Source organism: Macaca thibetana, chromosome 8, assembly GCF_024542745.1.
Source record: "Macaca thibetana thibetana isolate TM-01 chromosome 8, ASM2454274v1, whole genome shotgun sequence".
NCBI lineage: Eukaryota > Metazoa > Chordata > Mammalia > Primates > Cercopithecidae > Macaca > Macaca thibetana.
In genome coordinates this window covers 42,894,954-42,921,312 of record NC_065585.1, presented here as the reverse complement: position 1 = coordinate 42,921,312, position 26,359 = coordinate 42,894,954, and the positions used below count along the sequence as shown (strand labels likewise).

Sequence of the window (26,359 nt, the reverse complement as noted above, 5' to 3'; positions counted from 1 at the left end):
GCTTCCACGTACAAGTCAGGCCATCCCAGAGGGTCATGGAACTCGAGACCAGGAGTTCGAGACCAGCCTGACCAACATGGCAAAACCCCATCTCTACTAAAAATACAAAAATTAGCCGGTCGTGGTGGCGCATGCCTATAATTCCAGCTACTTGAGAGGCTGAGGCAGGAGAGTCGCTTGAATCCGGGAGGCAGAGGTTGCAGTGAGCTTAGATCGCGCCATTGCACTCCTGCCTTTGATGTCAAGAGCGAAACTCCGTCTCAAAAAACAAAACAAAACAAAAAAAATGTCCTTGGCTTTGCAGTCGTAAACGAAATACATTACAATTCTTCAACTGAAGAAGATAGGCAAAAACTGTTATGGTGTTTTGTTTGTTTTATGTGTGGGTTGTTTTTTGTTGTTGTTGTTAAAATGGAGCAAAATAACGAATATAAAGATAAGACCTCAATGAGCCTGGCACTAATGGAGAAGGGATTCTTCACAAAACCATATTTCTTCCCCCATCCTGTCTTCATTTGATGTGGATCAAAAGATAACACTGGCCATTTGGTTAAAAAATGCAATACACTTTTATGCATTATAACTATGGCGTATACAATATGCCATAAAGACTATATGAAGATGTAGAATTCTCTTACTCCTAGAGATCTTGTAGTTACACATTTAATTGTTTACATAGTTACATTGTAACTAATATATACTTTACATACAATAAAGTAATGGGGAAGAGGAAAATGAAAGGATAGAGAAAATTATAGTAGTCAGGGTGTGGTGGAACCAAATTGCAGTTTTCTAAATGAAAATGCATTCTTGGTACCTAAGAACAGAGTTCTGTATTAAAGTAGCAGACTCCTTTTTCAGTCAAGACTTCCTGTCCTTGGAACACATTAATTGTATCTTTAGCCTCCCTCTCCAACTTTACAGGTGTGTCTATTTCATTGATTGGTTGCACATGAAGTCTAGAATCTGATCAGCCTCATTGCCTAACCCTGTTCACAATAGGCTTTCATTAATTTACTAAGCAGTATATGCCTTTTTTTTTTTTTTTTAAAGATGGAGTCTCATTCTGTCACCCAGGCTGGAGTGCAGTGGCGGGATCTTGGCTCACCGCAGCCTCTGCCTCCCGGGTTCAAGTGATTCTCCTGCCTCAGCTTCCCAAGTAGCTGGGATTACAGGCGCCTGCCACCACACCCAGCTAATTTTTGTATTTTTTTAGTAGAAACGGAGTTTCACCATGTTGGTCAGGCTGATGTTGAACTCCCGACCTCAAGTGATCCGCCCGCTTTGGCCTCCCAAAGTGCTGGGATTACAAGTGTGAGCTACTGCGCCCAGCTGGAATATGCCTTTTAATCTTAAACTGCACCACAGACCCATTCTGCCCTGCCACTTTCAAATTAATAGGATTGTTGTTCTCGATCTTGCCTCCTTCCTTGGGCTTTCCGTCAGCCAGTCTTCTTAGCTGCCACTTCACAAAACGGGTGTCAGTTCTGTGCCAAACAAGCATACAAGCTGTACCCTATTAAATCATTTTAAAACATAACAGCAAGGGGAAAGAGATTGAGGGGACTAACATATTTTGGTTAGGATGTGGGAAGGGGAGAGAGTGGAAGGATTATACCGTCTGAATCTTAATGTTCATGTACTGTTTGATGCATCAGCCTTCCTTGCTGGTGGAAGGACCATATGGTCACTATGAGGACCATAGTGAGGATGAGCAAGAGTGCTCAGCAGGTAGAAGGTGGAGCCAGCACACATTTTTCTTTTGGAGAACTGCTGGAACCTGACTCCAGCTATAACTGGATTTATAACCAGTTATAATAAACCTAATGAGCAGTTATGGATGGTATCTGTGTTTCTTGGACAGAGCACGTGTGGGGCCAGAGTGGATCTCACCAGTGAGTGGCTGATTTAGGGATAACGTAGTTGTCAATCTGGCAGTAACATGATCATTCCCTTATGGATATTTAAGATTTACTGGGGGCTGGGCACAGTGGCTCACGCCTGTAATCCCAGCACTTTGGGAGGCCGAAGCTGGCGGATCACCTGAGGTCAGGAGTTCAAGACCAGCCTGGCCAACGTGGAGAAACCCCGTCTCTACTAAAAATATAAAATTAGCTGGGCGTGGTGGTGCAAGCCTGTAATCCCAGCTACTCGGGAGGCTGAGGCAGGAGAATTGCTTGAACCTGGGAGGCGGAAGTTGTGATGAGCCACGATTGCGCCACTGCACTCCAGCCTGGGCAACAAGAGCGAAACTCCATCTCAAAAAAAAAAAAAAAGATTTACTTGGTCTTTCCAGCCCTTTTAATCTAAAAATGGAACTCTCATGTGTTCCATTATTTTTGTGTATGTTCAATACACATATGTTCCGTTCATCCTATTTTTAACGTGCCTCACAGCATAATTATTTATTTATACATAATACATCTTACAAATTTCATTATGTCTAACAAGTCATTTGCTCCCATACTTAGTTTCTCTCAATTTCTGTGGCTATATTCTTAAATAACATAGCAAAAACACACAACAGTATTTAGAATAGTGTAGTCTGGATGAGTTTCCCCCAGGATGTTCAAAGTTATTGGGAGAGCAAATGAAAACAATAACGTGTGCAACTGAAAGATCTCAAGGAGTAAGAGGATTCTGCATCTTCATATGGACTTTATGGCATGTTTTATTTTCCAAAAATGGCCATACACTATTTCTGGTACCATATGCTGTTCCAGAACTTGGATACACCTCCCATTAAAAGGTGATGTCTAATGCACTTCCCTTTGCATATGGGCCATCAATACTAACTTTTGTTTGTTTGTTTGAGACGGAGTCTTGCTTGGGCGCCCGGCTGGAGTGCAGTGGCACAATCTCAGCTTACTACAACCTCCGCCTTCTGGATTCAAGCGTTTCTCCTGCCTCAGCCTCCTGCGTAGCTGGGATTAGAGGCACGCACTACCACGTCTGGCTAATTTTTTGTATTTTTAGTAGAGACAGGGTTTCACCATGTTAGCAAGGGTCGTTTTGATCCCTTGACCTTGTGATCCGCCCGGTGACCCATTTCTCAAGCTTGATGTCTCAACACCCACACCTTTTTTTTTTTTTTTTTTTTTTTTTTTTTTTTTTTGAGACAGAGTCTCGACTCTGTCGCCCAGACTGGAGTGCAGTAGCGTGATCTCAGCTCACTGCCATCTCCGCCTCCCAGATTCAAGGGGTTCTCCTGCCTCAGCCTCTGAGTAGCTGAGACTATAGGCACGCGCCACTATGTCCAGCTAATTTTTGTAGAGATGGGTTTTCACCATGTTGACCAGGCTGGTCTCAAATTCCTGACCTCAAGTGATGGGCCTCCCCTGGCCTCCCAAAGTGCTGGAATTACAGGTGTGAGCCACCGTGCCTGGCCTCAACCCCTTTTAAATAAAAAAATTTTCACAGCCACTTTGTTTTTTTTTTGTTTTTTGTTTTTTTTTTTTGAGACGGAGTCTTGCTTTGTCACCCAGGCTAGAGTGCAGTGGCCGGATCTCAGCTCACTGCAAGCTCCGCCTCCCAGGTTCACGCCATTCTCCTGCCTCAGCCTCCCACGTAGCTGGGACTACAGGCGCCCGCCACCTCGCCCGGCTAGTTTTTTGTATGTTTTTAGTAGAGACGGTGTTTCACCGTGTTAGCCAGGATGGTCTCGATCTCCTGACCTTGTGATCCGCCCGTCTCGGCCTCCCAAAGTGCTGGGATTACAGGCTTGAGCCACCGCGCCTGGCCAACACAGCCACTTTGATACTGACTTAAACTATATATGTATTGTTACTTAAGTATGTACAAACCTAAGGCCAGTAACAAACTCCTTATTCTTGGAGCTTTACACAACTAAAAGTAGATTTATAAATTAAATACAAACAAGACTATAGAAATGATAAAATTCCAGTTTGCAACCAAAAGCAATGAATGATGATGTTGCTTTGCTAAAACTATATTGCATCAGTGTGAATTTTATAGTGACCATTAATGAAGCATGTTTTTTTGCATCCTAGCCATGGGATAGATAACTTTTTCTATAACTCTTTTTATCAGTTGCCTTTCATAAGGAACAAATGTGTCATTTACATATTAAATTCCATTCTTTAAATTTTTGTCTATTTGACATAAGTGCCATCATAAATGGTTAACCAGGTAATTCAAGATACTGCATATATGTTAAGAATCAAAATAAGATGCTTGTGGAAAATTGGCAGATCCTGAACCCTAGTTTGAAAACCACTAAACAGGTCTATATTTAATGAGCCATTCTTTTATAATTCAGGAAGGCCTCCAGTGTGAAGGAAGGTGAGAATTTTGGAGTTAGGTTGGTTTAGAGCTAATTGGAATAGGCCAAGTGCAGGATAAAGCAAGCTTGAAATAAGGCAGTGGTAGTGAGGAATGCAAGAAGAATCCGTGCATGTGAGTTAAGTAAATGTACTCAAGATGACTTGATCAGTGGTTGGATATGGACTTTAGGGTAGAGGGAGGATTCTAGGATGACTATAAGTTTCTTTTTTTCTTCTTCTTTTTTTTTTTTTTTTTTGAGATGTAGTTTTGTTCTTGTTGCCCAGGCTGGAGTGTAATGGCACGATCTCAGCTCACTGCAACCTCCGCCTCCTGAGTTCAAGCAATTGTCCTGCCTCAGCCTCTCAAGTAGCTGGGATTACAGGCATGTGCCACCATGCCCGGCTAATTTTTGTATCTTTAGTAGAGACGAGATTTCTCCATGTTGGTCAGGCTGGTCTCGAACTCCCGACCTCAGGTGATCTGCTTGCCTCAGCCTCCCGAAGTGCTGGGATTACAGGCATGAGCCACTGTGCCTGTCAATGACTACAAGTTTCTAATCCAGAGACTAGGCAGTTAGCAGTGCCTTTTGCCAATGAAGTCTTAGTAGGAAGACAGTGAGTTGTTTGGACATGTCAAGATCATGATTCTCATGAAATCCAATTGGGGGTTTCTAGTTATGTGGTTCAGAACTGATGGGCTCAGCCGTAGATCTGATCCAATTGTGACAACCTGAAAGCCATACTTAGCAACCCTTCACATTAATAGTAAGTAAAGCAGTTTTTGCAAAAGAATTAGCAAGCAATATATATTTTTTCTAAAAAATTTCAAGTTCAGTACAAAGAACATTTTCCCTCTTAACTATTTCACAATAAGTTGCTAATATGTCTAGGCTAAATGCAGAAAAAAAGAAGTGAGGCAATTTTCTTTTACTCATAAGTGTGAGAGCATTGGAAAGACAGGAGTTTTGGGTCATAAGAGTTGGATAATAAGACAACACTTCAAAGGTGCAGAGTTCCAGGTGAGATAAAATCAACAAGTTACAACAGTATGTTCCTAAATTGCATTGAAGTTGGTCATTTGAATCCATTGAATGAATTTTAACATTCTACTGGGCACTGGAGAGGAAAAGGTAATTGAGATGGAGTTCCTACAGTAAAGGAACCTAGAATAGAGGAAAAGGTAATTGAGATGCAGTTCCTACACTAAAGGAACTTAGAGTAAACGGTAATTGAGATGGAGTTCCTACACTAAAGGAACCTAGAGTAGAGGAAAAGGTAATTGAGATGCAGTTCCTACACTAAAGGAGCCTAGAGTAGAGGAAAAGGTAATTGAGATGCAGTTCCTACACTAAAGGAACCTAGAGAGTAGAGGAAAAGGTAATTGAGATGCAGTTCCTACACTAAAGGAACCTAGAGTAGAGGAAAAGGTAATTGAGATGCAGTTCCTACACTAAAGGAACTTAGAGTAGAGGAAAAGGTAATTGAGATGCAGTTCCTACACTAAAGGAACCTAGAGTAGAGGAAAAGGTAACTCTGGCAAACCGCAATAAAAGTGGTTTTTGTAGGTAAAAGTGATTTCATCTCTTAAGATCTGAATGTCGAACTTTTTTACAAGTTCCATATACATGATACACAGTTGCAGCCAACCACAAATTAAACACCATAAAAAAAGTTAAAATGAAAACACAGAACATACTTAATTTTTTATTTTGAATATATAATTTATATTATACAAATATAAATTACAAATTTATATTTGTAAATAGAAAGGAAATATTCTTTGGGCAGTGTTTCACAATCACCTGGGATAATCTGAACGAAGATTTCTGGCCTGATGGCATACCTTATGAAATTTGCAATCACCTGGGACATTAAATGGCTTAATTCTGTTGTGTTTTTTAATGTTTTCTAGCTTCCTTGATCTTAATTTCGCTATTTCTGGTCTGAGTTAAAGCAGGAACCTGATGATCAAAAACTCTTAAGAATTAAACCCTCTCCTTCTAATCACTGTACTTGGACTTCAGTGCCTATATTTTGAGGTTACTATGACTGGCCTCTACCGAAGACTTACTGAATCAGAAAGGAGGCAAGAGGATGAGGAATGCTTAAGAATCTGCATTAACAGACTCTACAACTGAATCTTACTACAGACGCATGGAAACTACTGCCTCAAGGGATTATCTCAACTTGAGTTTAAATATAGGAATTGCTGACTACCTTTAAACATGTAAAAATAGTAGCTTTATGGGAGGGATGTTGTTTGGGGGCAGCTACTAGTGAAATCATTCCTTTAAAATACCCTCTCAAGTCTGCCCCAGTTATCCATTATTCTGGGTAGTCTTGGTATTCAGATGATTTAGGGAAAAAAATAGTAGTAGCAAACTCTGAAAACACTCAGTAAAGTTCATCCTTGGTCTTCTCTTCCTAAATTTGTTTTCAATTGTTAGATTTAAACACTAAACAAGACCAAAAGAGAACTTTGTTATTTCCAACTTTAAGTTGTACCTCACTTTAGCACTAATTAGCTGTGTAAATTGTTTTAGTGTCTCCATTCCTCCGTTGAGGGATCATAAATAGTCTCTTTCTCATGTATTTTTTAGAGAAACAGAAGATACTTTAATCCAAGATACACACTTTTAAATACATTCCTATTGTTTTTCAATTCAAATGGTGTTTAAATAATCTATGTTTATGCATACTTATATAGGTTGATATAAACAGACACAGTCAAAAGAGAACTTTACATGTCTTTATTTTACATTTAGAACCATTTTATGATTTACTTAAAAAAAAAATCTGTTTTTAATATTACTAAAAGTATTTTTTAACCAAAATCTTGATTTAGGAAGACTTAAGACATTGTGCATTATTTTAAATATTTTCATTTCAGTAACTATTAAAAATAAATTCACAATTAGGGTTTCAAATGTCCTAATCATACCTAGTTTGTTCTCATTTAATATTTTATCAATCCCATCATGTGCATACAGAGGTTAAGGTGATATATAAGTTTTATATCTTTCAAACACATTGATGCTAATCAGCTCTTGATCTAATTACTATTTCATTTATTCAGAAATAGCATTTAGACATAAAAACCAATGTCTCACTTTGTAAAATAACCTTTGGCTAATTTACACACATCTAATACAGCGTGTTATATAAGTTTTAAGTAATACAATGAGTCACTACTATCATTCAGCTTTAAATATTTTTAGTGTTAACAGGGCTGAGAATATCATGTGGTTCAGTCTTCTGAAGGAAGTTATATAATAAAAGCATAGTGCCTTTGAACATGAAGACTATCCTCAAGGCCGGAAGTCCTACAAAGGAACTGAGAGATTCCAGAGAATTGCTCTCCTCATTTTTAATATGTAAAGTGACTGTTTTAAGTCACTTCACTGAAGACTTAGTGAAGAAAACAGTGTTATTATGCCACTGAATAAAGCTACTTAAACCAGAGTAATTTTGGGATATTAATCCTAGGCTACATAATTAATGGGTCATCAAAAAAAAAAACCTGTCAGTTATTAGATGTAAGTTAACTTCCTATACCAAGTAAGGGGTCACACTTCACTTCCCCCATTTGTAAAAAGAAAAGGTGGCCAGGCCAGTGCCATTTAGGATTCTCTGCTAACTGTAAAATGTGGACTGATTTTCTTCTGTTTCTTATAGTCCAGGTGTATATAAACTTCCAGTTCTTTAAATCAAAATTTTTATGCACATAACCATGTCAGTGTATTGCCCTTAGTTTAAAAATGTACAACTACATAAATAAAAACTATTGTTTCTTCAATGTTACTTGACATTTCTTCTGTAATTTCTTTATTTAAAAAAGTAAATGTAACAAGATACTTAAAAAAGGCTAGATACAAAAGTAGTTAAGCTGCTCACGAACATTTAAAATTTTCCAAAATGTATCTTCAATAATCATGATCTTATAAAACATTTTACAGTTATCAGAAAGTGCCCAGGCTGAGTTTACATAACTGAAATACCTTAGTACAAATGTCTAGTTAGAACTGAAGTGCAGTAACCTCTTGACTGACTGCTCGTTGAAATAGGGATACAAAGAAAAAGTTGATTGTGATAAAAGTATTGTGCATTGGCCCCATCATATGTACAAAAAAAGTGCCCTCACTCAAATGAGCAAATTACATGCAAAATATTAGTGATATCATTTAATATCCTAGAGCTCAATGCAGTCAAACCGCAATAAAAGTGGTTTTTGTAGGTAAAAGTGATTTCATCTCTTAAGATCTGAATGTCGAACTTTTTTACAAGTTCCATATACATGATACACAGTTGCAGCCAACCACAAATTAAACACCATAAAAAAAGTTAAAATGAAAACACAGAACATACTTAATTTTTTATTTTGAAATTCCCTATTCCCTCTATACAAGAACCTTTGCTGAAACAGTTTCCACAAAGGCAGCAGTGAATTTTCAGAACATTTACATTTTTTCCCCCTCAGCAAAAAGATAAATCACAGTGTAAATTATGTTGTTCTGCTGTCATCTTTGGCTGGGGTTAGACCCAGAAGTTGGTGACTAGCAAACCAATATAGCCAAATGTTGCTAGTGCTCCTCAGGCCTTTAAGCTATAAACTGAGAAAGGAATGTCTGCATTTTATCTCTTTAAGGTACCACCAGGGGGGTATGACAGCATTAACTTCCATAAACTTTTATAGACAAATGGAAAAAATCTACAAAATTCGCTAGTAATATTACACAGCAATACACACTTTTTATACTCTACACAAAACCAAAATTCTTGGTCTTAATGGCGAGTAACAATTTCTGTTTGAGAATCTGTTTAGAGGAATAGAGTGGGACGTAAAGTCGAGAAATGCAAGTATTTGCAGTAGGAAGATGTTGGTCATCTGGTGGTCTTATTGTGATTGAGGGCATAGGCTGGAATCCTTCTTCACTGGCTGGCAATGATGGGCTTGATGTCCAAAAGTAAACCTAAACAGGAATTTAACAGGTTAATATTTAACTCTTAACTCTGGCAATATATACACAAAGCCCTATTGTTATGAAAGGAGATATTATTTTGAATTGGGTTTTAAATATATTTTCTTATACTAAAAAGGAAAGGGATCATTCATACCTCAAGACAGGTTTTTGTTGTTTTTTTTTTCCCCAAGGAAGTAAGTCCAGAGTAGAGGAAAAAAAGGTGACTTTCTGTTACAGAGCCTCAGTCTTTTCATCTGTAACATGAGGCTGTTGGACTAAATGGTTTCTAAGAGCCTTTCTTGCAGCTAAATTCCATAAACTGTCTATTAGTGGAAAAAAGGCTACCAAACAAAAGATATGGTCTTAGGTTCAAAACTCACACAGGTTATCTTAAAAAGTTATTTTGCATTAAGGAGCAAAATAATGTAAATAATAAAGCAAATAATAAAGCAAAAAAAGTATTTACTGCTACACTGTGATACGGAATCATTTTATAATAGTAATTATTGGGGAACATCTATGCATCAAAATTCATGCAATAAGCCATGTTAACACTAAGTTATATATCTATAATAAAACTTTGTGCAACACAGTGTAAATGATGCTCAGTAAATGTTAACTTACGCTTTTTAACTTAACCAAGGATACGCCTCCCTGAAATATTTCACTGAACATGTAACATTCCTCATCAATCCATCCCTTCATACATACATATGCATGTGTCTCTCTCTCTTAAGGAAAAGCTTTTTTTTAAATCTAATCATTTTAAAACGCACAATTTAACAATGAAGTATATCCAACTTCCTAGAATGACTAGGAAACCTAAACAAACTTATGATTTCCTGAAGCACAGTTGCATGGGAAAGCTCATCTAGAATTCTATATAAAGGGACAGAAAAAAAAGAGAAAACCTAAGTATCAGGATCTATAAAATCTGAAAAGAAATAGAAAACTGGTACTCTGGAGATGAAGCTGATCCAAACCACTCATTTCATAGATAAGAAACAAGCTTAATGTAAAGTGTTTCTTCAAGGATGAATGTGGTTAACCAGGGTAGATGACCTCACTGCTGGATCTCCAAGAAGTTGGAAGAAGAGAAATACTTTTACTAGTGAATTATACACTCCAAGAGGGAAATAAACTGTAGCGTTACCCAGTAACTCTGGAAACCTATAATTTGCAGGACTAATTAATTCATGGGAGAACTGTTTCAGAAACCCCATTCTTATGTCCTCTAGATGCATCAGGATGAAACCAACAATATGTGAAGGATGACTTCCCAAAAAGAGGAGAAGGGTAAGGGGGAGGAAGATACCATGATATATTGCTTACACCCTAAACACAGATTTTCAATAAGAGTTTAAGGTTCACAAATTAAAGCTGTTGACAGGAAATTCTGAGGTCTTCATAGAAGGTTTTCTTTTTGCTAAGATTGAGTCATTAGCAAATTTTTCTTTCAGTAGAAGGCAGAAACTCATGAGATTTAAGTTGGCTGACTGGACTGAGGAAATACTGGTTTAAAAACGGCAGAAAATTAAAACTTGGGAATAGATTAAAACAGATAACTTAGAACTTATACCGGATAGCCAATCATTTCTATTTCTGTTTTTGGTGGTTCTTACAGACTTGATATGGCCCTTGTCTTAAGGAAACAAGGTGCCCTGAATCTAAAGACTGACTAAAGGTGGCAGAACTTAAGCTATTTAGGTGATCCTGAAACCAACAGGGACAGTTATGGTATATGGCACTAGTGGGAACTTTAACAGCCACAAGACTGGGGAAGTCAAATGCTGACCAATTATATCAAACCTACCTGGTGAACAAACTAAGTCAAAATTACCAGGGTGGCTAAAAGCTGAGAAATGAACTGGGTGGCAGTTCGGACTGCTGAACAAACCTATCTCACCATAGCAGAGAAATATTAGAATACACTTAAGAGCCATGTAAAGATGAGTTCCCCTCCTTCCCTCCACCACCTCCAAAATAAACTCTTGCCTGTATGAAGGTAACTGGGAATCTGCAAGTTTTTTCTTTCCTGCACAAGTAACCACTTCCCCCTTATTCAAATAAAATAAAGGATATATCTAGAAATCTGATCATTTTAAAATATTTCCATGAGTGGTGTAGTTTAGAACTAAGGCTGGTTAGACAACTAAGGCTGGAAACGTTCCAGGAACCATGAAGAGTACGAGTATAGAAAGGATCTTCCAAGGTTTTTTACATAAGGAATGTCCTTCAGATTTCTACAAGAAAGTCAGCAGCATACTGCCTTTCAAGATGAATGGGCAGGATGACTTGGTTATGGTTTTACTTGATGGGTGGACATCAGTTCCACTGAGAGGCAGACTTTCCACTAAGATCAAAGCTGCTGTTGTCTAATTTATGACTCTAAGTTATCTGGGGCTCTGTACTAATAACATTCTGAACGACTTAGTACCCACATATCACAATTAAGCTACTCTCTTCCTAGTATGCAGATAACAATCAAGATAATACTCAGAAATTCTGTCAACACTTGGCACTAGTCAAAAGGATTAAGGATGTATACAGGGAGAAGCATACGTAGGCAGTACAAGAAAGAAAGATAAAAAGCCATGTTGCAACAATAAACTGTTATCTTCTGGGACTAAGGACAGCATATTAACAGCTAAATGTACTTCACTCTGCTTACAGCTTTAGTAATACTTCAGATATTGTTATAGAGCAGAAAAACAAAAACTGCCTTATTTGTGACCTTCTATAATTGCCCTACCCCAAATTAAAATGACCAACCATTACAAACCTAAAAGGCCATCATACATGGTATTTTTAAATTTTATATCCTTCTACAAATCTTGTGAAATTTTGTGAAATAAATTTTAACTTACAAGATCTTGTCGTTCTGTCATGCTCATCTTCTCTACTATTGACCAGAACCAACGCTTGAACTGCAGAAGCTTCTCAGCGTTTTCTCCTAAGAATGAAGAATGTAAATAAAATACACTATACCAGTTGTTGTTATTATCTGTAGAACATTACTAATCTTCTTATAATAAAAGGATGCAAGATTAAAACATTATTTAAGACTTGGGGGGAGTGTCTAATTCCTAATACAGGAAATTAAGAGCATTTGCATAATGTAAAACCTCTACAGTTCATTAGTCAATCCTGACTCAATATGACCAAAACAAGACAAATGAACCACCAGCCTTAAACTTGGTATTTGCATGACCTTAATCTCATCTGTATGTCATTATTCTTATGATCTCAAGAAATGCAGATTCTCATTCTTTCACCGGGTGGGGAATGCAGAGAGGGGAGACCAGAGATTCTGCCTGTCTAAAATGCTTTCAGATGATGCCAATGCTGCTGATCCGAGGATCATACTTGGAGTGGTAAGATCTTAGGCAGTTTCTTTCGATACTCTGTCTTCCTTCCTAAATTTTTGGTTTGTAAATGAGACAAATTCTTATTAGTATTAAAAACTGTATTACAAGGTAGCACAAAAACTATTACAATTTATAATTTGGCTGAAGCTGCTTGCAAAATAGGAAAAATAAAGGGGAAAAAATCAGTACCTTTGTGTACATAATAATCTTGGAATATAGGTATAATCCTTTCACAGAGAACTTCTTGGAGCTTCTAATGTACAATCACAGCTAAAAAGCCTATTCCTAGACCATAGGACTTTCAAAAGAAAGAATTGCAGCAAATCAAACACTGGAGACAAAGGTTTTTCTTTCAAGAGGATTATCACTACCACTCCTTATTCTTCCTAGATTCCTAGAATCTAGGAAGTGTTTGTGTGCTACTGTGTTTTTAGAAGTGCGATTTGGGTCCAGCTCTATAAAGCAATCATCATACAAATTCTTTCATTAGGGAGTTTAAGCAACATGAATCAGAAAAGCCCAGAGTTGTCACAGGGATTACTTTTTCTTAATCAGTATATACGAATCCTTTTTTACACAGTTGCTCACCATGAAAAATTTTTGTTTGTATTCATATTTTTTGAAATCTAGAAAAATTAAGCAGTAAAAGAGAGTTAAGAATAACCTAATGCTAAGCCATCAAAATACTATTTACTTCAAACATACCTTTAAAAATAATGTAAAAAAATTGTTTTAATGCTTGAGTAATACAAGCAATTTCCCAAACCCTATAAAGAGATCTAAGAACTTCAAACTCAGAAAATGCTGACTGACCTATCTATAGAGTTCATTCTTTAAACTTTTTAAAAATGTCCTACCTGATTCATCATTGAAAGAGGTAAAACTGATCAGCATTTGCACGTTGACTTCACCGCAGCCATTTACCAAAAGCCTAAAATCTTCTGCCGTTAAATCTTCTAATGAATTTTTTGGAAGCACATCTAGTAGACCTTTCCTCATTGCCTAGGGAATTTCAGAAACAATAATACTTCATTTTCCATGTAACATTTATTTATATTATTAAAGCACAAGATCTAATTTTAGCAGCCTTCTCTAAGAATGTTAGTTCCCATTTTAAACCAGAAAGGAAAAAAATTCAGTACTGTATTTTTTATTAAGATTCAAAAGAGAGAAAGGCAGGAAGTGGGGAGGGAAGGCACAGTGAATAAGCTATAGGTTCAAAAGTGAAGTAGTAGTGTTATATACCAGTGGTTTAACAATTTTAAAAGTTATGTTAATAACAAACAGGCTAGTCATCAAGAATAGCTTCAGTCTTCAAAAGTGGTATCCTGTCAGCATCTCAGGAAAGATACATTGACAATAAACCTCCCAGATACAAACTCAAAAGCTAGATGTTTACTGAGAAATTATCATGTGCCAGGAATTGTCTTAGTACCTTACCTAATTCAATTTAATCTTACCCTCATTTTGCAGAGGAGGGATACAAGGCACAAAAAACTTAATTTGGTAACATCATACAGCTAGAGGGTGGTAGAGCCATGATTTGAACTCTAACAGTACGACTCCAAAGCCTGCACAATTATTGTAGCACGGGGATCAGAAACACTGAACACCACCAGTCATAAAGCTATATAAACATTCATTTTACAGGCTGGGTGCGGTGGCTCACGCCTGTAATCCCAACACTTTGGGAGGCCGAGATGGGCGGATCACGAGATCAAGACCACCCTGGCCAACATGGTGAAACCCCGTCTCTACTAAAAATACAAAAATCAGCTGGGCGTGCTGGTGCGCACCTATAGTCCCAGCTACTCAGGAGGCTGAGACAGGAGAATAACTTGAACCCAGGAGGCAGAGGGTGCACCGAGCCAAGGGTGGGCCACTGTACTCTAGCCTGGTGACAGAGTGAGACTCTGTCTCTCCAAAAAAAAAAAAAAAAAAAAAAAAAAAAAAAAAAAAAAAAATTTAACCCTGGATGGGGAAAGAATTAACGTAGTAGGACTGATGTTACTCTTCAGAAGGGCCTGACTGTACAGCTGGCGTTGGCTGGTGTCTGAGAACTTGGTTTTTGCAATATTCCAACATTACTGGACAAGGCTGTTTTGAATGTCTGGAGCAATGAACCATGCTGTATCAGACTGCCTGGACTATTTGTGCAAACAATGCAGTTCAAGATGAATGTGTGCTTTCTTCAGGGATTCTGGAATTTCAGTAATCATGGCTGGTTGTGCAGACAGAAAATGCCAATGGAACTTGCCTCAAATAAAAACACTGAGCTCTGACTCCAAAGTGGGCTTCCCTAAGCACAAACAATGTATACATGTTGATACATTTCACTGGTGGAAGAATTGTGTTCTTTGCAATAACTCATCCCCCTGCCTGAGAGAGAATTTTGAAACCCTGCACCTGGATTCCTCAAGACTCGGCCTAATATTTCTTTTTTCCCCTACTGATCTTGCTGTGGGTCCTTTTGCTACAATAAACCATAGTTGTTAAGTACAACTGCTTCTGAGTCCTGTGAGTTCTTTTAGCAGGTTACCCAAATTAGCTTTGGTAATAAAACTAAAGGTGTTTGTGGTATCGAAAAGATTGGTTTGGGTCCTACCACTAACATTGTAGGACAAAGGACTAAGATATATTATTTTACACATACATTTTAAAATATAAAGACAATTCTTTATCTGACCAGAACGTAAGCGATGGAAACATTTTGGTATAAAAAGCCTTTGTTCCTCTCAGTCTGTCTCAGTAACTCTACCACTAAAACAGTAGGACCCTACAACAGTCGTTCTGGTACCATAAGCACCTTTTCCACACTTTCGTTTGCCAACGCTACTGTCTCACGATGGCGTGGTTTTTCCAATAGTTTTATCAAAAAGAAAATGAGTACTTGGTCTGAATTCTTAAAATTAGGTGCAATTTACATTGTAAATAAAATATTTTGGTCTAAAAACTTTGGCCTTTTATAAATAAGCTGAATATACTTAGCTAGGTTACCACACATGAAGACACAAATAGCCTCACTGGATCACACAACACTTTCTAGAAACACTTACATGTAAGGGCTGTTCTGCAACTACCAACATTCTGTGTTCTGCATATTTCCGCACATACTCATATACATTCTGTGGAGTGACTGGTATATTTACACCATTAGGAATGAGTTCGACCTGTGAAAAATTTACCAGTGCTATTTAAAGGCAATTTTGTCAAAGCAGTAAAACATTAACTGTTTATAAAACTGGTTCCTAAAATATTTAAATATAAACACAGTTCTTTATTTGACCAGAATCTAAGAGATGGAAACATTTTAGGCCATAAAAAAGTACAAGCCGCTGGGCGCAGTGGCTCACGCCTGTAATCCCAACACTCTGGGAGGCCGAGGTGGGTGGATCACAAGGTCAGGAGATTGAGACCATCCTGGTCAACATGGTGAAACCCCATCTCTACTAAAAATACAAAAATTAGGTGGGCATGGTGGCGCATGCCTGTAATCCCAGCTACTGGGGAGGCTGAAGCAGAAGAATTGCTTGAACCAGGGAGTCAGAGGTTGCAGTGAACTGAGATGGTGCCACTGCACTCCAGCCTGGTGACAGAGCAAGGCTCCATCTCAAAAAAAAAAAAAAAGTACAAGCCCTTCTACCTCAGTCTGGCTCACTAACTCTTGATCCATCTTTAACACCTACAGTATCCATTTCTCCTATGTGTTCACACATGTTCTTCTCTTTCAGTCCCTAACTAAACTGTCTATACATAAGACAAGCACAGTAGATTAACCAAATTCTCTTGCCAGAATCAGAAAAGTGCATATTTGCTTTACCTGTCCTCCACCTTCTTCTTTACATAGGTCAATTGCAAATGCCAAATCCATTGCTGAGAAAACAGCATCAGCATCTGAACTCTGAGAAGCGAGGATTAGTTGCCGCAAACTCTCATACATTACAGGGTCAAAAAAAGCAAAATCATGCCAATTGACCTAAAAAAGTAATCATATGAAACTCAGTTATGAAAGAAACAGCTTCATTCAATTAATTAGTAAATTAAAATCTGATAAAGAATTTTATCTAATTTGAAGATATACCGACATAGAATAACTTCCCACTCGGTATATAACTGTTTAAAGAGGTAAGTTTAATAAATATTTGGCTCTGACAATATTTGCTTTTCAAAGCATAAGAAGGGTTATATTTTGAAAAAATATAAAGCCAAAAGCATAATAGTTTTAAAGTTCTAAAACTGCAAAACTTTGCACTACTATTAAACACCAATTATGGGGAGCAGCTGGCTCTGAACTTAATATACATCTTATTCTTGATAGTAACATAAAATACAGATTATTAAATTCAGATGATAAATCTGACACCCAAGGATATTTAGTAACTTGCCCCAAGGTCACTTTATTGGGTTAAACTTGGGTCTATTTGATTAGCTGTTTCCTAAACCCTGCTGAAGACTCAATGTATCAACCATTTTATGTTGCCAAGCTTTGAGTCTAGTTCTTTAAATAAGGACATTTTAGCTGGAACACTTTAAGAATTTAATAGGGTCAGAGTTAAAAAGAAAAAATCATATGATATTCATGTACTAATAGAAAATTATTCATCAGGTCTGATTAAAGAGAATTATTAGGAGACTACAGCTTTAACATGCTTATTTATCAGATGTGTGACATGTACCTCTGGAAAAAAACTAACATAAGTCCTCAAAGCCACTGGCTGGACATGGTGACTCACACCTATAATCCCAGCACTTTGGGAGGCCGACGGGGGGGAATCACTTGAGGTCAGGAGTTTGAGAACAGACTGGCCAACATGGTGAAACTCCATCTCTACTAAAAATACAAAAATTAGCCAGGCGTGGTTGTGTGCGCCTACAGTCCCAGCTACTTGGGAGGCTGATACAGGAGAATCGCTTGAACCTGGGAGGTGGAGGTTTACAGTGAGCTGAGGTCACACCACTGCACTCCAGCATGAGCAACGGGGCAGGACTCTATCTCAAAAAAATTGATTAATTAAAGCCTTGATAGGTTCTTGGCTGCAACTTTGAAATGACAACAGCAGGTTCTCAAATAACATTATTTCATTATAAAGTTGATAAGAAAAAACTGGTTGCATTTCAATTAGAGTTGCAGTTTCCAAGAACTTGTTAACGACAATAAGAACTTACTCAATCCCAGCTACTCGGTAGGCTAACGCATGAGAATCACTTAAACCTGGGGGGTGGAGGTTGCAGTGAGCAGAGATTGTGCCACTGCACTCCAGCCTGGGTGACAGAGACCGTCTCAAAAAAAAAGAAAAAAAAAAAGGACTTAATCTATTCCATTTATTTTGTGTCAAGTAATTTCTCTAAAGTATTTTTAGGAACGTGGGCGGTTTTGTTTTAAATCAAAAGCTGCATAATTAGCATTGTATATTAATTTTAAAGCAAATAGTTTTTCTTTTCCCCCTGCCATCATAAAGGGAAGTGAAGGCTATCAAACTATCAAAACGCATAAAGAAGATAAGCTAATTCCATCATCCACAGATCAATATTGAGCATGCTGTGTTGTACTTCTTACATTCTTTGGCCACCCCCATGTACCTCTTGTATGTATTTTTGAAGTTGGAATGCTCTTTTTTTTTCTTTTTTTTTTTTTGAGACAGGGTCTCGCTCTGTCACCCAGGCTGGAGTGCAGTGGTGCAATCATGCCTCACTGAAGCCTCAAACTCCTGGGTTCAAGCAGATCCTCCTACCTCAGTCTCCCAAGTATAGCTGGGAGCACAAGTGCATGCCACCACACTCAGTTAACTTCTTACATTTTTGGTTGAGTCAGAGTCTCTTATGCTATCCAGGCTGGTCTCAAACTCCTGGGCTCAAGAGATGCTTCTGCCCTGGCCTCCCAAAGTGTTGGGATTACAGGTGTCAGGCATGAGCCACTGTGCCTGGCCTGGAAGGCTCTTTTCAATACTACTACCTTCTCTACCACCCGGTACAACTAATAATAGTGGATACAATTTACTGAGCACTTACTATTTGCCAGGTACTTACGATGTTGTGTTTCTTACCAATTTATAAATGGGGAAACATGGCAGAAATGTCAGCATATTTGTTGGCAACAGGACGTAGGTCTGTCAGACCCCCAGCCCCGCCTGTGTTATCCACTCTGCTATGCCATCTCCCCATAGTCTTTTTCTGTCATTAATTTATTATTATTTTTGTTGACCATAATTGTAAAATTAAATGTTTTAAAGTTACTTATAATGGCTGTAATGCTTTAAGATTTAATAGCTAATTAATGCTATAAACAGTATGCTAGCATTTGATTATTTTATAAAAGAAAATTTCTGCAATTGTGAATACAATTAAGTTCATCAAAATCACTTACTTTTCTACCAAGCAATACTTTAATTACATGTCTATTCAATGTGATAGGACATAGTTCATTCTGTAACAGACATAGTCCAAGAATCCTAAAAACAAAGAGAAATAAGATTTAAATAATTCTAGAATACATATATCCCCCCACACATATTTTGAGAAATTCTCTACAGCCTCCTTTCTATTCAGCATAAAGTACAGCACATACACTTTTTCAAAAAACAAACAACAACAACAACAAAAACAACAGGAATAGCAGGCTGAGAATGTTTTGTTTTTGAGACAGGGTCTCACTCTGCCACCCAGGCTGAAGTGCAGTGGCACAGTCAGGTGATCCTCCTACCCCAGCCTCCCAAGTAGCTGGGACTATAGGAATGCAGCACCGTGCCTGCTAATTTTTTTTTTTTTTTTTAGAGTAAAGACAGGGTTTGGCCATGTTGCCCAGCCAGGTCTCCAACTCCTGGGCTCAAGTGATCCTCCCGGCTCAGTCTCCCAAAGTGCTGAGATTATAGGCGTGAGCCACCACACCCAGCCTACATACATTTTAAAACAAATATACTTTAGAAAATCTCATAAATTGAAATGTTTTAAAAAAATTCAAACCCAAGATTAAAGTTCTTTTACCTGCCAATGTTTCTGAAACAATTCAACCTTGCTTCTGTGTTCTTGCCAGGCCTTGGAGTGTAAAATCCTCTTTTCCCAGGTTGGTAAAACAAAGGGGCATTGTCATCACCATCGTCTGTATCATCTAAGTCCATATCTACTACACTTCGACTAGAGCCATGACGCTTTCGGTTTTCCTGCTAACAAAGAATATCAGAGAGTGAGCCCCAAGATTCATTGAAAAAACAAAACATACGAAATGGTTCTCTGAAATCATTCAAATGAAGTCAGGTAGGAAGAGCAACATAAATATTTAAACATATGTGTATAACAATATTAAAGGTAAATCAACTTTTAATTTGCCCTTTCGGAATGTGACACACAAAGCTTGTGTATTATTAGGTCTTTAACATCTCTGTTGTTAAAGTCATTTAATGAAACCTGGGTAAGCTTCTTTCACTTTATTACCTGAAAATTCTTTTCACTGGATACAGAATTCTGTCATCACTTTGCTGAATTTCTGGACTTTTGGCTTCCAAAAGTGAGAAATCCACTGTCTTTCAAATCACTGTTTCCCTATAGGTAAAGAACCATTCTTTGGCTGCTTTCAAGACTATTTCTTTATTTTACAGAAGTTTGATGATAATGTATCTGGACATAGTTTTCTTTCAGTTTCTTCTGTTGAGTTCACTGACTCTTGAATCTGGAAATCTATGTCTTTTAACAAATTTAGGAAGTGTCCAGCCATGACTTATTTCTTCAAATATTTTTTCTATAGCAATTTCTTCTCTTCCCCTGAGTATTTCAGTGACATATATGTTAGGTCTGTTGAAGCTGTCCCACAGGTCTCCCTGAAACTATTTTTTTGTTTTAAATATTTTCTCTATCTGTTCTTCGGAAAGGGTAATTTCCATCTATCTTCAAGCTGACTGACCCCTTCCTCCAACACCTTCATTCAGTTATTGACCCATCCTGTGAATTTTTTTCTTTCCGATATTGCACTTTTAATTATAAAAATTTCCCTTTGTTCTCTTTTGAAGTTCCTATGTGTCTGCTGAGAACCTCTATCTTTCCATTCACTAGTGTTCACCATTATCTTGCAGAACACGGGATAGTCTCTGATAATTCCAACAAGTGGGTCATCTCGTGGTTGCCATCTATTGGTTCTTTTCCTGAGAGGTGGGTCCAGTCTTTCCTGGTTCTTTGTATGCTGAGTAATTTTAGAGTGTGTCCTGGACATTGCGAAGTAGTTGTGAAAACTCTGAGTCTTAGTAAATCAATATGAATTTAGCAGGCAATCAACCTAGTTAGGTTCAAATTGGAAGTCTCACCTTCTATGTGCAATTGTTTCAATGCCAATTAAAAAGCCTCCCTTATGCTATAGCATGATATGTCACTTGTTTTCGTAACGTTGCCACCAGTTACTTCTTTGAAGAATGAGTCCTAGAACTCCTGACCTCGTGACTCACCCGCCTCGGACTCCCAAAGCTGGGATTACAGATTTGAGCCACTGTGCCCAGCGAATTAGCCCTAGGATTCTATACATCTTTCCCTCTCTGCTCTTCAATTTGTTACATATTCAAAGTAAAGCTTAATTCAAGCTGTGCTCAAATGGACACCAACCAATGGGTGGCATTACACTGAGCCGTAATTAAGCCAACCTTATTATTTGATTCTATGCCTAATACCAATATATTTACCTTTGCTTCTGTCTCTCTACTGTAAACATTCATTTTATTTATAAAGACAGTTTCTTCGGAAATCCTGCTTTCATCCCCTTTATTTAAATTTCCTTACAATTTAAATTCTGTGATTATCAGCACATGAATAAAATGTTCCTTACCTGTACCTTTTCTGAGGAGTCTACTAATCCAAGATCCAGGATACTATCAGCTCCATTTTCCCTGAAAGCAAAAAGTCTTTCACATTCCAGATAACGGAGACTTCTAGAATTTAGTGTATAATTTAAATTTAAAAGGACTTACTTAAAAAATACATTCAAGTTTTGGAGTCAATAAATATCCAATGCATCCGCTAGTACTAATGCAGTATGAGCAGAGAAGCTGGTAATACAAATCTTTAAAAAAGTGTATCACTAGATCCTACATGTATGATTCAAGATAATGGACTAAAGGCTACCTGACAAAATGAATGTGGTCTTCATAGGGGTGCTGGGACACTTCTACAATGCTCAGAGGGAGCACTATAGAAGAACAGAAAAATGTTCAGAAAGCAATCCAATAGGAATCAAATTCTCTAGTGAATTTAATGATTCTAGAACACTAATAAATTCACGGTTTACTCCAGAAAGCCAGGTGAAAGCCGTCAATATTGTTGAATATTGGTTGCATTCAACAGAAAACATGACTAAATATGCAACTCTTAACATATATTCACAAAAATTGTTTTACCAAAAATGTACACTGTTCTTGATTTTTCTATAATGGACTAAGCTATATCAGTGTGCTGTAGCTCCAGAGACAGGGCAGAGGAATAAACAAACAGTACATAAAATCCAGAGAAGAAAACCAGGAGCATCAGCGAAGAAAATACAGTTCTCTCAATAGTCTATGGCTTGGACCATTAAAGGCTCTGGAAGTGGCTGTTTAGCTCTAGTGCACAGCCTACCAGCTTATACATCTCTAGGACTGTATCTAATCTAAATTCCTAACTCAAAATCATGATTAGGAAGAAAAAAATACAAATTTTCATCTAAAATAATAAACACTTCAAAGCTTCAAACTGGGTATCAGAGTAGCCCCAGGATAGAAACTACAGCATAAATGTGACCAATTTTTTTTTTTAAGACAGAGTCTCACTCTATCACACAGGCTAGAGTACAGTGGCGCAATCTCAGCTCACTGCAACCTCCGTCTCCCGGTTTTAAGCAATTCTCCCTGCCTCAGCCTCCAAATAGCTGGGATTACAGGCGCTCACCACCACACCCAGCTTATTTATTTACTTATTTTATTTATTTTTTGAGACAGTCTCGCTCTGTCGCCTAGGCTGGAGTGCAATGGCATGGTTTTGGCTCACTGCAACTTCTGCCTCCTGGGTTAAAGCCATTCTCTTGCCTCAGCCTCCCGAGTAGCTGGGATTACAGGCGCCTGCCATCATGCCCGGCTAATTTTTGTATTTTTCATAGAGACGGGGTTTCACCATGTTAGTCAGGCTGGTCTCGAACTCCTGACCTCGTGATCCACCCGCTTCAGCCTCCCAAAGTGCTAGGATTACAGGCATAAGCCATCGTGCCCAGACATTTAAAATTTTTTTTTCAGTAGAGACATGGTTTCGCCATGTTGGCCAGGCTGGTCTTGACCTCCTGACCTCAGGTGATCTGCCCGCCTTCACCTTCCAAAGTGCTGGGATTACAGGTGCAAGCCACCACACCTGACCTTATCTTCCTAAATCACTTTTACTTGTCACCTTGGAAAAAGGGATATGTAATCTGTTACATATTTTTTATATTTTATATTAAATTCATACTTTACAGAACAGAAAGCAAAAACCTGCATGAATTTTTAAGATAAATCAGGAAGACTAAAAGAAATTTCATGGTTATGGCAAGAACACAGGTATATTATGGCCTTTGCCAGGAGGGTATTCTGGTAAGTGAATTTGAGATTTACTTTCTTTCAAGTAATTTCTAAATAACCTAGATAACTATTAAAACCCTACCTTTCTAATACATGAGAAGAACTAAGCTGTCTCACTATGGAATTTAAGCTATCATTGAAAAATACATTAAAAAAATAAAAATGCATTTAAAACCTTATACTTTATGACATATTTTTTAAGATACGATGGCACCCACATACTGAAAATAAGTAGCTGATGTTTAAACTGAAATGCCTTCCCAATTGTACACATTACCGTCCATGTGCAATAATGAGTTCCATGGCCTCATCCACTCTTGCTCTCAGAGAATCTTCACTTGCTAGAAGGAGAAGCAGTTGAGCTGGGGATAATTCCAACAGCATGCCAGTGATTTTACTTGCAAATGCCTGTAAATGATGAACAAATGTTAACTTGACTACTCTCTAAAACCTCTTGTCTAATTACATCTACAATCTTTTATTTAAAAAATTAATAATAAAACAAGAAACTTGGGTAACACATACAAAAATTTCAGAACCAGATCTTTTATGAAACTGGAAGGTCTTTTATGAAACTGGAAGATCAATCGTAGAAAAATTTGGCAGGGAATAAACAGTCCTTGCACTACCACATCTTGTTAAGGCTACTTATAATATTTGTATGACAAGTTTTCTTTTTAGGTTTTTTTATATCTCTGAGTTAAACATACATATACTCAACTTCCATATATTTTTTTTCTTCATCAGAGAGCCAGAAATATCTTTTACTTAGGGTTAAAAAAAAAAGGGGGGGATAGGGTAAAGAAAAAGATACCTATGTTTAAGGCTGAGGACTTACCAGAAGAAATAATAGTTTTCTGTTATTCCTTCACTATAAAATGTGTACATACAGTTATGCATAAAGACAAAAAACATAACTAATTTGTGTATTTCATATCATATAAAGAAAAACTCTTGATAGAACATTCAAAATAAAATTCTTCCTGCTATACTAATCAGCATTAATGTGTTCCAACTACAGTTTGCTAACAGTCTGCTCCAAAAGTAGTAATAATTTGTTCAAATAAAGATACAAATAAATATAATGCACAGCAAATTATTTAGTATGCAAGGAAGGTAGAACGGAGACAGTGTCCCAACATAAGGTGGGTGGAGGAAAAAATAAATTCAAGCTATACAGTTACCCTTCAGTAAACACTGCCTTATTCCCTCCTGAGCTTCCTTCTTACTGCAGAGCTAAAGAGTCCTCAACCATGTGGTTTTGCCAGTAGCTGACAATTTTTTTTTAAACACCACCTTTAATTCAAAAGCAAAAAAAAAACACAGCCAGTTAAGAGGTAACTAAGTACACAGTACACACTGGTTGCATTGCTTGTACACGAGGATAAAGTCTCTCTCCAAGTGCCTGCCGATGTGCTGGCAAAGGATCGGGATCATCACTGGGATTCCCTTCAGAGGCTGGCCTAAAGGGCCTAGTGTCGATGGAAAGCTGTCTTCTAAAGTCTCTGTAAGAGAAGGAAAACTATTATGACTTCATTTCCTTTGACTAACAAGTAAAAATATCAGCACAAATAGTAAAAAAGTTAGAAAACTAGAGCATACAGATTGTTCAGTTATGGTACCAAGGTGGCAGAATGCCAAAACAGATGATGGTTAGGAAATAAAGATTATCTAGATTTTTGTTACTTAATTTAAAAATTTTATTGTAAGGGAGTAGGACCTTAACATACCAGATATCAAGAGTCCACACACAATTCTGGAAATTTTAGTCAAAAGTAAAATGCAATCCATCCTAACAAGAGAAAACCTCAAAGATTTTAAACAGCACAATCTGCCAAAATTAATTTTTTTTTTTTTTTTTGAGATAGAGTTTTGCTCTTGTTTCCCAGGCTGGAATGCAAGGCAATGGCACGATCTCCGCTCACGGCAACCTCTGCCTCCCAGGCTCAAAGAATTCTCCTGCCTCAGCCTCCCAAGTAGCTGGGATTACAGGCATGCGCCACCCCACCTGGCTAATTTTGTGTTTTTAGTAGAGACAGGGTTTCACCATGTTGGTCAGGCTGGTCTTGAACTCCTGACCTCAGATGATCCACCCACCTTGGCCTCCCAAAGTGCTGGGATTATAGGCGTGAGCCACCACATGTGGCCTGAAAAATTAAGATTGTTTAAGATAAACTTAGGAGAGAATGATACAGGTAAAAAAATTCAAACAGTAACTTGAGTCAGATAAAGAGAAAATAATTTCAACTGCCTCTGGATTTTTAAAGCAGAACTTTTTATTAGTTAATAGACTATTCTTAGTTATTGTATTTTATTAACAGACTATTCTTAGTTACTATACATATGTTCAAAATTAAAACTTTACTTTTCTAAAAAACAATCCATAATTAAGATTCTTTCATTTACAGGCCTATCTCTAATTCATCCAAAAAGGTGGTACTGAATCAAAGACACAAAATTTACCTATCCCGGTCCCTCCGAGAACCTGCTCGCAAACCACTACTCCTCCTCATTTCCCTTTCTCTCTCCCTTTCCCGATCTCTCTCTCCTCGGTTCCTTAATCTCTGCATTAAACCTAGAAGAAAATAAGAAATATACTGTATTTAGATGAATGCAAATTCAACTACCTTAAATTTCAAAGTCAATGCAAAGAAATGAGACAAACGTAAAGAAACCATGACAGCTAAAGATTATCCTTCCCTCGCATCTGTGTTGTTAACGCCTTTCTCTCCCTATGGGTTTTCAGGGTTAAAGGTGACTGTGTAGAATATACCTGGCACAAAATAGATGTTCACTCAATATTTGTTAATTTTCTCCCTTGTCATGTCAAAGTTGTGAAATAATATACAGCAAGTGAGGTTATGATAGTGTCACTATAAATAATGCTGAAGTTTCTTACATGACTAGACTCATTTAAATATCATCTGTTCTTAGTTTTGGGCATGAAAGCATTAAAGGCAACCAGAGTATTACCTATGATTATGTTTAAATTCCTAAGCCCAAGCCAGAGTACGGTTTCCTGTAAGTGTACAAAAAAGATAGTTTTGAAATGTTATGATTTCCCAGTTTCCTCGAGTTTCCTCATTCACATCTCATTTCTTTTCATTATAACATTAAAGAAAGTGAAATGGTGAAACTGATGAAAAGCTGAGGAACTCTCACCATCAATCCTTTCTATAGCTCATTCAGTC

The 26,359-nt window shown here is 37.6% G+C and overlaps 2 protein-coding genes across 12 annotated transcripts in view; one reads left to right on the top strand and one right to left on the bottom strand.

Annotated features, from left to right (window-relative positions):
- The window catches only part of BAALC (BAALC binder of MAP3K1 and KLF4), a 1,274,875-nt gene that overhangs the window by 268,699 nt on the left and 979,817 nt on the right, over positions 1 to 26,359 (top strand). Inside the window, exon 1 of one of the 6 annotated variants that reach the window (XM_050800755.1) lies at positions 17,378 to 17,383. The exons of the other annotated variants lie outside the window; for them this stretch is intronic. The gene's annotated coding sequence lies outside the window, so the exon portion shown is untranslated. Of the gene's footprint in view, positions 1 to 17,377; positions 17,384 to 26,359 lie in introns of those variants that run through there. 6 annotated transcript variants of the gene reach the window in all.
- The window catches only part of UBR5 (ubiquitin protein ligase E3 component n-recognin 5), a 154,533-nt gene continuing 136,255 nt past the window's right edge, over positions 8,082 to 26,359 (bottom strand). For 3 of the 6 annotated variants that reach the window (XM_050800627.1, XM_050800629.1, XM_050800631.1), the window contains exons 49-59: positions 25,632 to 25,743; positions 24,529 to 24,673; positions 23,446 to 23,576; positions 21,416 to 21,476; positions 19,594 to 19,769; positions 18,977 to 19,061; positions 16,433 to 16,588; positions 15,669 to 15,782; positions 13,470 to 13,614; positions 12,112 to 12,197; positions 8,082 to 9,253 (exon numbers count right to left, since the gene is read on the bottom strand). In XM_050800627.1, the coding sequence (XP_050656584.1) occupies positions 9,041 to 9,253; positions 12,112 to 12,197; positions 13,470 to 13,614; positions 15,669 to 15,782; positions 16,433 to 16,588; positions 18,977 to 19,061; positions 19,594 to 19,769; positions 21,416 to 21,476; positions 23,446 to 23,576; positions 24,529 to 24,673; positions 25,632 to 25,743 (1,424 nt within the window). In that variant the 3' untranslated portion in view covers positions 8,082 to 9,040. Of the gene's footprint in view, positions 9,254 to 12,111; positions 12,198 to 13,469; positions 13,615 to 15,668; positions 15,783 to 16,432; positions 16,589 to 18,976; positions 19,062 to 19,593; positions 19,773 to 21,415; positions 21,477 to 23,445; positions 23,577 to 24,528; positions 24,674 to 25,631; positions 25,744 to 26,359 lie in introns of all 6 variants that reach the window. The other 3 variants (XM_050800626.1, XM_050800630.1, XM_050800628.1) reach the window with 1 other exon arrangement.